Below are 13,093 nucleotides of genomic sequence, written 5' to 3' on the forward strand. Positions count from 1 at the left end.
AGCCCCTGCCCTGGCCAAGGAAAGCTCTCCCAGAGCTGTTTGTGCTGAGTGACGTGTCCCTGTGCACATGGACCTGCTGCCTGTGGGGAACTGTGTTCCAGCACTGAATTTGGGTAAAAAGCTTGACACGGGAACGTCACGTTTTGGTTTGGTTTTTTTCCTTTTTCAAACTTTGGGTTGTTTTCTATTTGTGGGGTTGGGAATTTCTGCTTTCTAAAATACTGAAAAGCGAGTGCTTGAGCTGGGTGGGCTCTGACTCTGGTGGGAAGAGAAGTTCTCTCCTACTCCTGTGGTTAGACTTGGGCATATTGGTTTTAATTACTTGTGGGTCTTACCTCCTTTTTTGTATGACCTACTTTAAAATTAATGGGTGGGAAATTGTAATTATTTTTAGATAACCTGAACTTTGTGAAATATGGTTTGATCTATTTATATAATACCTTGAATTGATTGGTGAAGAAAGTAGGTATAATCAACCTGATGATTTTAACCAGAGTACAGCATGATTTACTGGTGGAGAAACACATCAGTTGGTTGAAAGTATTGCTGTGCTGTAGAGGGGCTTTTTCATATGAATTTAGATAAAGCTTTTAAATTTTTCTTTGATATTTCTTTCACGTGAAAGCACATAAGTAGTGTTCAGAAACTGGAGTTTGGTTATGTGCACTAGTTCAATGCCCTCATTTAGAACAAGTCATATGAGTTATAAATCAGATCTAGGTTAAGGATTACTCTTTCCGTGTAATTGTACAATCAAGAATATTTAACTGGGATAAGCTTATTTTTGTGAGCTTAGCTACTGCCAGGTTTCAAATATAAAAGCAAAATGTTAGTTTCCTTCATGGCTAACTGATTTTAAGTCATTCTGACTGGTATTTTATGAGGCTGTCCTTTTTTTATATTAAGTTTGATTTCTCAACTCTGATGTTGGTAATAGAAGACTATTTGCTTTGTGCAGTCTTCTTTCTCCTTTCTTTTGAAATAGTTGCACTGTGTACTAATGACCCCTGAATTCCTTAAAAGAATGAATCAATAGATGTGTTGATTTACAGCACAATTTTAATTGCCTGCTTACTGTACTATAAGGAGAACTTACTTCAGACTGGTTTGAAGGAGACCAGGTAACGATGTTCCATGTTTGAGGCTGTAGCTGTAAAAACTTCCTTTGTTGATCCACCAGAAGAGTTCCTGAAGGTGTCATGGGGACATTCCATTTCTACAGCACGATATATTGAACAGTGATAAAAGTGTGAAGAGCTGGAGTTGGTACTACGGGATTTCCTTTGTTCTTTCTAAGGAGTTGTAGTGTCCTTTCTGGGGCAAAAAAATATAATAAAAGAATGACTAAAATGATATGAATGATGTGTTGCAAATGAGCTGGTAGAGTTCCTTTAAATTATTCAGCGTCTCACAGGTACCAGCAGGAATTGCAAAGTGTGTTTTTTAAAGAGAACTAATTATAAAACCGACTTAAAACTTTAATGATAAAGTAAAAGATTTCTTAGGAAACTGGTGATGAATAAAGGAAGTTTAATCTAGTGAAATTTTTGTTTTAGAGTGAAAATTCTTTACAAACTCTTAGTTTGAGATATAATTTAAATATTTAATGAGATTTTAGATTGAAAATATTTGTGAGCATTTAGAATCTTACAGGGTATTGATATTTTTGCCAATATCACCTAGGGCAAAAATGAATACATAAGGGACCTTATATTATTCTGTGTGTCTGTCTTGAGAAAATACATGAAAAAATGATTGTTAGTGAATTTTAGGGTTTTTCATGTTCATTTTTAAGTTTGTCATTAAGCTGAAGTTCAGGGCTTGTCCCTGCAATCATCAGTTTGCCTTGGTGGAGCAGGAGTGCAATCCCTGGTATCCAAGCCTGGCCAGTATTTTGGTTCTGTCATCCACCTGTTTCCCAGGTGGGCTCACCCAGCTTTAAACACATCAGGTATAAAGGTGAATAGTGACTGTTGGATTTTTCTTGAGCATCTAAAATTCTTTCATTACACTGAACATAACTGTTAGTTCTTGACTGATCTGGCTTAGCAGCAGTAGGTTTATGGTTGGACTCTGATCTTAAAGGTCTTTCCCACCCTAAATGATTCTGTGATTTATAGCTCTTTTTTCCAATTACAAAGTCTTCCACAGATTGTAATACTGAGTTTAGCAACTGCAGATCCATGGGTGTTATTCAAAATTTCTATAGTAACTTTTGGAAAACTTTTCCCAATAAAGTGAGTATCAGAAGCAGCTGAAAAGACACCCCTTTTATCAGTCTGTTTGACTGAGAAAGATTTTAATACCAGTAAAAGCAAAGATGTGCAGCAATTCCTACCCATTGATCTCGTGAAGAGGTGAAAGAACTATTTTCTGATGGATTAGGGAGTAAATCCCTCATATTTGTAGGGTGGAGGAGGGCAGAGAGGAACAGGGAGGGTTTGGTTCCTCCAGGCAGTGACAGGGACAGGGACAGGGACAGGGCCAGCACTGCTCAGCCTGGGGAGGGTCCCCTGCTCCAGCACAGACCAGCTGAGCAGGGTTAGTTTGTGAGGCTGGAGAATTGAGTTCTGAGGTGTGCAGAGGTGGAACAAAGAAGGGTCCAAGCCATGCAGAGAGCATCCCATCACCGAGGGCACTTCATCCCTTTCCAGAGTGGTTCTGTGGCTTTATAACATTTACCAACTCAGCAGGTCCCGGCCAGCAGAGCAGGTGAAGTCCTTTTGTGCCGCGCATTTGCTCTGATAATCCCTCTGAAGCAAACCGGTACATTTGTAGTTCTAATTTTATGCAGCCACTTAACTAATTACTGCTGTCAGGAGCAATCTTTCCCTGGCAGTGACACCCGTGTGTCCCAGCTCCAGGGGCCACCCCAGCGCTGCTGTTGGGTGGGCTGAGCACAGGTACCTGTGGGAGCAGGGGCTGGAGCCCCCCGGGGCTGGTGGTTTGTGCTGCAGCAGGGGCTGGAGCCCCCCGGGGTTGGTGGTTTGTGCTGCAGCAGGCCCTGGGTGAAGCCCCCCGGGGTTGGTGGTTTGTGCTGCAGCAGGCCCTGGGTGAAGCCCCCCAGGGTTGGTGGTCTGTGCTGCAGCAGGCCCTGGGTGAAGCCCCCCGGGGTTGGTGGTCTGTGCTGCAGCAGGGGCTGGGTGAAGCCCCCCGGGGTTGGTGGTTTGTGCTGCAGCAGGGGCTGGGTGAAGCCCCCCGGGGTTGGTGGTCTGTGCTGCAGCAGGGGCTGGGTGAAGCCCCCCAGGGTTGGTGGTTTGTGCTGGAGCAGGCCCTGGGTGAAGCCCCGGCCCGTCTGTCACAGCAGAACATCCCGGGCGCTGCTCCGGCGGCTCCTCAGAGCCCTCATGGAATTATCCCCAGACAATAATCAGGTCGCTGCTCTGGGTTAATGGCACCTCGGAGCCCTGTCAAGGGCTTTATTTAATGCGCCCCAGACCTGGAGTGGTGCAGGTGCCGTTTCAGGCCCTCATTTAATTTAAGCTGCTTTAGTTGGCATGGCAACTAGTTGAGACATCTGGGAGACATTATGCTCGGGATTGAGATTTAGGAGGATTTGTGGCGTGGCAAAACAAAAATCTTATCGTCATAAAGTGCAGAGTAATGCTTTTGGGTTTTTTAAAATATTGTGCGTTAAATTGAATGTAAGGATTTGTTGCAGCTGTAAGGTAAACCCCGAATTTTAAAAGCCTGGTATAAATATTTAAGAGGGTCTTTGCTACAGGAAAAGAAAAATTAGAGGATTACAAATTATGGTGCTGCAGGGATGGTTTTTTTCTTTATGAATTCTTTATGAATGCAATTTTAATTTTTTCTCCCTCAAAAAGTTGGCAATATTTAATTTATAAAATGAATTTTTGTGTGGCGTGCTGATGGCAGCTGAACTGTTTGGCCAATGGGGATTTGGCTGGAGAGGGTTGGCAGAGCAACAGATGGAAGTGGAACATTGACTAGGTAGAAATGAAAGAAAATTTGATACCTTGCTGTAGAGTTTAACACTTTACCTCCTTCAGCCACAAATGTAATAATATCAGAGACTCTTGTTTGAAATATGACTGCTGAACTAAGCTTTTAAAGCAGGAGTTATTTAATGCATGTAGTGCCCCAGTATTTATTGTGATGATTTCTGTTACAACTCCAAGCAGTTCTGGTTGGGATTTGTGGGCAGGTGTGTACAATGCTTGGGCAGTGACAGGGTGGGCACTGGGTACATGTAGGGAAGGGGGTGGATTTTCAAAACTCCACATTCCCGCCTGGGACCCTCCTGAAGGTGCTTGGGATGAGGACTGGCACCTGCTCCTTGGGCTGCTGGAACTGTGTCCACTGTGAGGATGGTCCTGCAGTTGTGTGGAATTTGTGGCTTACCAACCTTAAGGAAAAATTTAAAGGTTTCCAGATGCCATTAATTATATAAACTTCTTTTGTTCTGTTTTCTGAGCTGTAGTTTGGCTTTGGAATAACTTTGTACAACCACCTTAATGCAAACACTGTGACTGACTAACCTGTTTTCTTCCACAACTCCTTTTTTATTTTCGTTCTTGTAAGAGTTTGGAGGCTTGACCTCTGAAGCAGCTTTTATTCTCTTTAACTCAATAGTTCTGACCTGTAAGAGCTCAAATAAGTAGGAGTTAGTAAATGTTTCAGGAGCTTCTGTGCCGGATGTTCTGCTTTTCCTTGACCAATGACTGAAGATATGTTGTCACTGAGTTGATGCAGAGCGACCTCCATAAGATTATCGTCTCTCCTCAGCCACTCAGCTCGGATCATGTCAAAGTTTTTCTTTACCAGATTTTAAGAGGTAACTTTTCTTCTTGTAAATGTAAAGAAAATTCCGTAGTAGTAGTATTTTTTCTGTTTCTTAATGTTTATTCTCAAGGCATCCTCGTCTTGAATGAGTTTCCCGTGGAAACTTCTTTTAATTTCATATTTGAATAAATAGCAAGCATGCATCACTGTAGCTACAAGAGCATGGCAGCCCTGCTGCTTTCCAGCATAGTCAGGGGGAAAGAATCAAGGCTTTTAGAATCAAGGCACAGAAAGGACACCTGGACTGAGCCAAGTCAGTAAATATGTGTGACTGTACCCACCCAAGGTCAAAATTGTTTCCGAAAACCAGAGCAGTAAGAGGTGTGTGCCAAAATTCCAGTGTGAGGATTAGCAGAGTATTCATGCCACCACCAGGGAGATGATGTTTTGCTTTTGATTTGGCTTTTGTTGGTTTTTTTTGGGGGGGGAGGAGGTGGTTTGGGTTTGAGGTTTTTTTTTTAAGAAAAGGATACATAAATTCCTTGCTCTATCTAGTTTATATACTCCAAAATTTTACCCTCTCATTGAGTGACTGAGTGTGCACTAGAGACTAGAAGTTAGAGTCATATAAAAACTGAGCCTCAGGCAAAGTCTTTGCTGATGAGGAGTTGCCAGGAAACTGTTGGCAGCCTTAAACTTCTTTTAAAAGGAAAATAATTATTTATGTTAATTTGCTTTAATATTTCAGGTCTGAAATATCTACATTCTGCTGGCATTTTACATCGAGACATTAAACCAGGGAACCTACTTGTGAACAGCAACTGTGTCCTTAAGGTGCTACTTACGTTTATTGAAGATGTCCCTGTGTATGTGCTGGTTGTTATGGAGCAGTTGTTAATTTTTTAAATAAAAAACATTCAGTGTGAACACTTACCCTGAAAGTCAATTTAAAAGGAAAAAATCCCACAGATTCTTTAAAAATTATAAACAAACATCTTCCTTTCTGCCTTTCTCCGTAAATCTCTGAAAGCAGGAGAGGCACAATCCCTGTGTTTGGCTTGTGTGGGACCTCCTGTGCTGGTGGCTGGGAGGGGCAGGGGCTCTGGGGGGGTTTGTGTCCGTGTTCTCCTCAGAGGAAGATGACACTGAAAGCCCGAGACACTTCCATTAACTTCTCAGGCATAAGGAATTTTGGAGGACTCAGGTGTGTTGTACAGCTGTGCCAAACGTAAAAATTCAGTGTTGTTTACAGGGATTTGCTCAGCATTCTAATTGGGTAATTGTGGTCTCTTTTCTTAACCACTCTGGTTCAAGGAATTTTTTAACAATTCTCCAAGCCAGAGTGAGTAGAAGGCTGAATCTTTAACATTTAGAGGCATATCATGAGCAAATGAAGTTTGTTTGGGTTGAAATGCTCTGTACCCAGAGGTTGGTTTTTTGTAGTGCAAAAACACTATTATAAATAGTATTTATAAATACTGTGTGCCAACCTAAAATGAACTGTGATTTCACATGAAATTGTAGGCAGGTTAAATGGCTGTGGAATAAAGTGAGATCATTTCCTGCTGCCCCCCTTTCCCCATGCAGTGGCAGCAGGTTATCTGCTGGGTTTGAGTGCTGTTTGGGATTCCCTGCCTCGTCCCCAGAAGGTTGCCTATTTGAACTGCAGAAAGTGTTTTGGTTATTTTAATTTTTTTATTTACCTTCTCAATTTAGATTTGTGATTTTGGATTGGCCAGGGTGGAAGAATTAGACGAATCCCGGCACATGACTCAGGAAGTTGTCACTCAGTATTACCGCGCTCCGGAGATCCTGATGGGCAGCCGCCACTACAGCAATGCCATCGACATCTGGTCTGTTGGCTGCATCTTTGCAGAGTTGCTTGGCCGAAGGATATTGTTCCAGGCACAGAGTCCCATCCAGCAGGTATCCTTGTGCTCCCCTTTCAGCGTTTTTCCACTGTCATTTCCTGGAGTCAGCGGGGCTGATGCGCTTCAAGGAAGGCACTGAGGGGCTGGAGCGAGTGCAGAGAAGGGCAGTGGAGCTGGGGAAGGGGCTGGAGCACAAGTCTGGTGAGAGGGAACTGGGGGGGCTCAGCCTGGAGAAAAGGAGGCTCAGGGGGAACCTTCTGGCTCTGCAACTCCCTGACAGGAGGGGGGGGTCGGGCTCTGCTCCCAGGGAACAAGGGACAGGAGGAGAGGGAACTACCTCAAGCTGTGCCATGGCAGGGCCATGCACTGACATGTGTGTCCTGTGTTACCTGAGCATTGTGCCATGGCAGGGCCATGCACTGACATGTGTGTCCTGTGTTACCTGAGCATTGTGCCATGGCAGGGCCATGCACTGACATGTGTGTCCTGTGTTACCTGAGCAGTGTGCCATGGCAGGACCATGCACTGACACCCGTGTGTCCTGTGTTACCTGAGCATTGTGCCATGGCAGGGCCATGCACTGACATGTGTGTCCTGTGTTACCTGAGCAGTGTGCCATGGCAGGGCCATGCACTGACATGTGTCCTGTGTTACCTGAGCAGTGTGCAGTGGCAGGACCATGCACTGACATGTGTGTCCTGTGTTACCTGAGCAGTGTGCAGTGGCAGGACCATGCACTGACATGTGTGTCCTGTGTTACCTGAGCAGTGTGCAGTGGCAGGGCCATGCACTGACATGTGTGTTCTGTGTTACCTGAGCAGTGTGCCATGGCAGGGCCATGCACTGACACCCATGTGTCCTGTGTTACCTGAGCAGTGTGCCATGGCAGGACCATGCACTGACATGTGTTCTGTGTTACCTGAGCAGTGTGCAGTGGCAGGGCCATGCACTGACATGTGTCCTGTGTTACCTGAGCAGTGTGCAGTGGCAGGGCCATGCACTGACACCCATGTGCTCTGCCCTGCAGCTGGACCTGATCACAGACCTGCTGGGCACGCCGTCGCTGGAGGCCATGAGGACGGCGTGCGAAGGCGCCAAGGCACACATACTCAGGGGTCCTCATAAACAGGTACCTGGAGGGGCTGGGCACTGGGCCAGGGGACCCTTCATTAGCCCCACGAGTCACATTCCCTGTGGGCAGGGCTCCTGCTGCAGCATCACAGCGTTTCACAGCTTGGTTAAATTCTCAGGGCCCGTTTGTTGTAAATGCTTCGTTTGGACATTCAGTCCCAGAGCTGTCTCTGCCTGTTAACCAGGTTAAACTGCCAGCAGTGGTTGTGGTGCTGCAGTGACGGGGGTTAGTGGTGTAATTAGTCCAACTGCTGTGAAGACAGGGTGAGTTTTCACTAGTGAAGTGCATTTCTGGGTTCTGCCTTCAGTGTATTGTTTGACTCGATGACACAGGTGAAAGTCTCCCTTTCTGAAGTGACAGTGTTTTGATAACTATTTTGAATGAAGATGTTAAATTTAAGTGATAGTATTGTCAAGAGGTGTAAATGAAAATAAATGAAAATTGACAGTATAACCAGAAAGCCCTGAGGGGTCCTGCACTGCCAGGATCAGGAGTGTTAGAGCTGGAACTTGTCCGTGTCCCAGAGCTGAGGGCAGAACCCCAACCCCAGAGGGTCCCTGCACACCTGTGTGCTGACCTGAGCTGCTCAGGAAGGGTCAACAAGAGACTGAAAGCTGAGATAGAGCATACAGCACAACTGAAGTAAAAGTTAATTTAAAAAAAGACAATAAGCAAACAAGGGAAAAAAAAGGTAGGACGGTGTCATTGTTCTGACTGGGCAATAAAAAGTGCAAATGCTGTCACTATAACAAAGAAATGCTTGTGCAGGCATCCCTGGTGCAGGAATAGAGCTGTGTGGCCATCCAATATGGTCATTTTTATGATTGTTAGTAAAAATTACAAAATCATTGACCTGTACATCAGATCTTTCCAGTAGTTAAGTTTGCATCTTTATTTTCTACATGTTGAAGTAATTTCTCACATGTCTGTTCACCACAATAGTAGTTACCATAGAAATGAGCATTGCATGTATATTCTCCCTTATTATTGACATGTGGGAGTTCTGCCTCCTTGGCAGTTTGCATTCATTACATCAAGTTGTCTCTATTCCATTTCATGACAGGATTTTTTTCTTTGAGCATTAATAATAGGAGGATTTCCTACAGACTTTCTCTACCAGTTTTAAAACAAATCAAGTATGTTTTTCTGCTACCATGTGCTAGAAGAGTTGTACCTCTGAAACCCAGTGTCTCATGACCCACAGAATGATGGGAATACTAAAAAGCAAGTGAGGTGAAATGGTATAAAAAGCTTCCAGTACAGACATAATGTCCTTTAGGCACGAAGTTGTAGGAAATGCACTCTAAGAGTTAGTTCTGTGTCAGTTGGGGAAAACAAGGTTCATTTTCCATGGATTGCCACAGGAGCTGAGCAGTCTCTGGAGCTGGTGTGCTCATTGCAACTTGGAACTAGGGGATACAGAGCATCCAGGTGATTAATGGTATTTCTCTGGTTTCAGCTTGAAGCAAACTTCATGTTGGAATGCAAATTCCTGGCTTTTCGTATTCTGAAATGGACCTTTCTGTGGTTATAAACAGTTAAAGTTACCAGTTTCTTAATTGGACTAATAGGGAGAGAAACCAAGTTAGATACAGGCGATTACTTTGTCACCAACTATTTTTACTCGCCGTAGGTGAGTGCAGTGGGAGGGGAGGGTGAAGCATTTTGCTGCTCTGTGTAAAAATAGATTAATGCAGGAAGGTTCTGATTAACCCCCCAGCACTGTGTGCTGGCAGAGTGGGCACTGCCATGCTCCAGAGGCCTCTTTGTCACCTGGTGTTTGGAAGTTTCCCTTCAGGCTCAGTTCCAGTGAGCTGATGCAGCAGCCCCAGCAGCCCCGGGGTGACAGGCTGCCCCCACCGGCTCCGCTCACCCCCTTCCCAAGGAAAGCCTTTGGAATCTCTGCCCCTCTTTGTGCTCCTGCCCTCTGCTGTGGGAGAGCCAGGAGGAGGATGCTCCTTCCTTGCTGACAGGCTGACCACTGATTCCATGGCAGTCAAATCCCAGTGCAGTTCCATTTTCCCAGTTCCCAATGCCCGGGCAGTGCTCCCGCAGGACTGCTCCCAGCTCTGGCTGAGGGAGTGCTGTCCCCAAGAACTGTCTCTAACCAGGTGCTTCTGAGATGGCAGGACAAGCTGCTCTCAAGGGCCATAAATGTAGCCAAAAAAAAGGGAGTCCTTAATTTCTGTTGGATGCAACAGCTTCCATAAGTAAGGAATGTAATACTGTTTTTCTGCTCCGGCATATGGATGAAACCTGTGTAATCACAGTGCTTGGCCCACAGTGCTTTTGTGTGTAGATGGTACTTAGGAATTAGAAAAATCAGGTGAAGTTACCGAATATTACAGCTTCATATTCCATAGGCTACCCTGAGAAACCAAGTCTGAGAAGTGCTCAGGGCTGCATGTGGTAGTTCAGGGTTAACTTGGGCTGATGTCACTGTGGAGGTGTAATTCTTATTTATACTGGGAAATTTACAGCAACTGTGACATCCAGTACAGTCCTTCTGTCACTGTCAGTCAGCTGTGGATTGCCTGGGCAAGGAAAAGCAAAGTAATTTATAATTTGGGAGTGATTGAGATCAGAGGAATGAACTGGAAATGAAGGGTTAATCAAACCCCTGAGCAGCTACAGCTGGGAGTGATGAGTGGTGTCTGTGTAGAAAAATAAATAAAATATAAGTTTGTCCAGGGATTACATCTGAACTAAGGGGAAAAATGATCCATTAGATCTTTATTGCAGTTGCTGGGTTCTGTAATGGTGGTTATTGTCAGGCTGGGAAGGGTTGGGTACCGTGTGTCCTCTTTAACAAGGAGTTTGTCCTTGATGACTACGGAATAGCGTGTGCTGGAACAGGGTTTTCCTGCTGATGGATCTGACAGGACACTCTGTGCTTCTCTTCCTCCCATTCCCCCTACAGCCATCCCTTCCTGTCCTATATACACTCTCCAGTCAAGCTACACATGAAGCAGTTCATCTCCTTTGCAGGATGTTGGTCTTTGATCCAGTAAGTATGACTGAAAATTATCTCAAGTACTTTTGGTTTGAACAGTTTTTGTTGTCTGGTACCTAAATGAGTGTCTTGAGTCAAGGACTGCTTTAGCTGGTTTCCTTCTACGTGGCATTGCAGTACTTTTGGTCTGTAAAAGACGTAAAAATGTCATAATGGGCCAATGAATTTCCCCTGGAATGGGGGTTCCACATTTAAAGCTGAGTGGTCTTGTGAAGGAAGCTGCTGACGGGGGAGGGGGTGTGTGACTCATGCTCTTTTCCGAGCTGGGTGTAGGTAGCAGAACATCAGCTACTTTGATGCAGTTCTAATTAGGGACACGGGGGTGTTCCCGGTCTTGCAACACACAGAAAATTCCTCCTGCATCCCCAGTCACAGAACAGGATCATTTTTCCACGGTTTTTATAATAAAAATGTGGTTCTGTGAATTTTGGATTTCATCTCTAGGGACACTACAGAGAACTGTCATTAGAAAATCTGATACCAGAATTGATAATTTTAATTATTTCATTCTCACAGACCTCCCCCCAGTATTGCAAATAAAAACCAGGCAGTGACTGCAGTGCAAAGGAGGAGGCCAGGGGCTGATGAAGCACTCAGAAGGCACTGGCTTTGGGGTTTATTTTTTTTAAACCTTAAGATTGCTTTGCTGAACAGAACCATGGAAATGTTAAATTATAACTTCCGTATAAAAAACCTTAAAGTTTTCCTTTCTAACTCCCTCAGCACTTAGAATGCTGTTATTCCCGGCTTGTTTTGATTTATTGTAGGGGTCATAATCGTGAGGTTATCTGGCAAAAGTAACTATTGGAAAAGGTGTTTCCAGCCCTGCCATTAGCAGCCGTTCCACGGTGGCTGTGGCACGGGAGGGTCGGTGCCATCCCAGCCGGGCTGGTTCCTGAGCCACAGCTCCCCTCTAGTGGCAGCTCCTGCAGCTCCCAGACAGCAGGACATGAACTGGGTCCTTCACAGGACTGGGGGTTAAGGAACCACTGGCAGTTAATCGATGAGTAGTTTCAATACCCCTGGAGTCTCCTCACTGTTCCTTTCCCTCTTCTGTCCTGTGTTTCTCTGCAGTCCAAAAGGATATCTGCTAAGGATGCCTTAGCTCACCCCTATCTCGACGAGGGGCGGTTGCGGTACCACACCTGTATGTGTAAATGTTGTTTTTCCACATCCACTGGAAGAGTTTATACGAGTGATTTTGAACCCATCACTAATCCCAAATTTGATGACACTTTTGAAAAGAACCTCAGTTCTGTTCGGCAGGTTAAAGGTGAGTAGGGGTTGAGGTTGGATGTGCAGTTGTCCTGCTGCTCCCCCCTCAGCAGGGTGGAGCTGGGATGTAGCTGGGATGTGTGCTCTGGATCTGTGTGGTGGTTTGAGAGCCCCAGAAATCCAATTTCCGAGTCCAAGCCCCCCTCCCACAACTCACCCCAGTGTGCACTAACCCCAGGGCTGGTTTCTTTCAAGTATTTTTCCATAGTAGACACTGGAAACAATTTCTTTTCACTAAAAGAACAGAATTGTCAGTGTTCTGACATAACAGTGGCACAAGCACAGGCTGACATGCAGAGGTCTGTGGGTTTCAGACCTTACCAGCACTGTCCCCAGTGCCCTGTTCCTCATCCTTTTACTGAGTGGTGGCACTGGGGAAAGGGGAAATCAGTGGTGTGGCCTTTTTGGGGTACGAGCTGTGACCTCCACAGCTGTGCTGCAGAAAGAGGCAGCAGCTTCCAGGAGCTGAAGCTGAGATTTAGGGAAGCTGGAGCTCTTTTATCCTCACTAAAATGCACTCTCAGTAAGGAAACCTTTATTCCCCCCATCTTCATTGCATTTTACTGAAGCCAGAAATGTTAATGCTGTGGTGTTTTGTGTTTTTCTCCTGTGTACAGAAATAATTCATCAGTTCATTTTGGAACAGCAGAAAGGAAACAGAGTGCCTCTCTGCATCAACCCTCAGTCTGCTGCTTTTAAGAGCTTTATTAGGTAACTGTATGTAATCACATCTGATATTAATTCCCATTTATTAGTAGTACAGAATTTGCACATTGAGAATGTTTTACATTTTCAGTTTTCCCTGAGAGTAGGAAAGACCTGTAGATAAAACCCTGGTAAACTATTTATATGAACTCTTCTAGAATTTAAATAAAATGTGCAAAAGTTTCAAATACTCTTGTGTAAAAGAAGTCAGACTGAAAATGAGAATAGGAAGGTCAGCAAGTTGGGTCTGATTGCAGAATTAGCATTAGAAGGAATGCAAACAGGCAGATAGAAGGTGGGGCAGGGTTTGCTGTGGGGGTCACTGTTCTCTGGGGGGTTCTGTTCTCCTGG

General features: G+C 44.8%; 1 protein-coding gene across 5 annotated transcripts in view; it reads left to right on the top strand.

The window, feature by feature from the left end:
- The window catches only part of NLK (nemo like kinase), a 38,910-nt gene that overhangs the window by 24,023 nt on the left and 1,794 nt on the right, over nt 1-13,093 (top strand). For 4 of the 5 annotated variants that reach the window (XM_051809225.1, XM_051809224.1, XM_051809229.1 and 1 more), the window contains exons 5-11: nt 4,692-4,798; nt 5,495-5,612; nt 6,486-6,672; nt 7,645-7,746; nt 10,670-10,756; nt 11,837-12,035; nt 12,655-12,748. In XM_051809225.1, the coding sequence (XP_051665185.1) occupies nt 4,692-4,798; nt 5,495-5,612; nt 6,486-6,672; nt 7,645-7,746; nt 10,670-10,756; nt 11,837-12,035; nt 12,655-12,748 (894 nt within the window). Of the gene's footprint in view, nt 1-4,691; nt 4,799-5,494; nt 5,613-6,462; nt 6,673-7,644; nt 7,747-10,669; nt 10,757-11,836; nt 12,036-12,654; nt 12,749-13,093 lie in introns of all 5 variants that reach the window. The other variant, XM_051809227.1, reaches the window with a different exon arrangement.

The sequence above is a fragment of the Manacus candei genome, unplaced genomic scaffold (assembly GCF_025592945.1).
Source record: "Manacus candei isolate 608988 ecotype Guabito, Panama unplaced genomic scaffold, ASM2559294v1 h1tg000076l, whole genome shotgun sequence".
NCBI lineage: Eukaryota > Metazoa > Chordata > Aves > Passeriformes > Pipridae > Manacus > Manacus candei.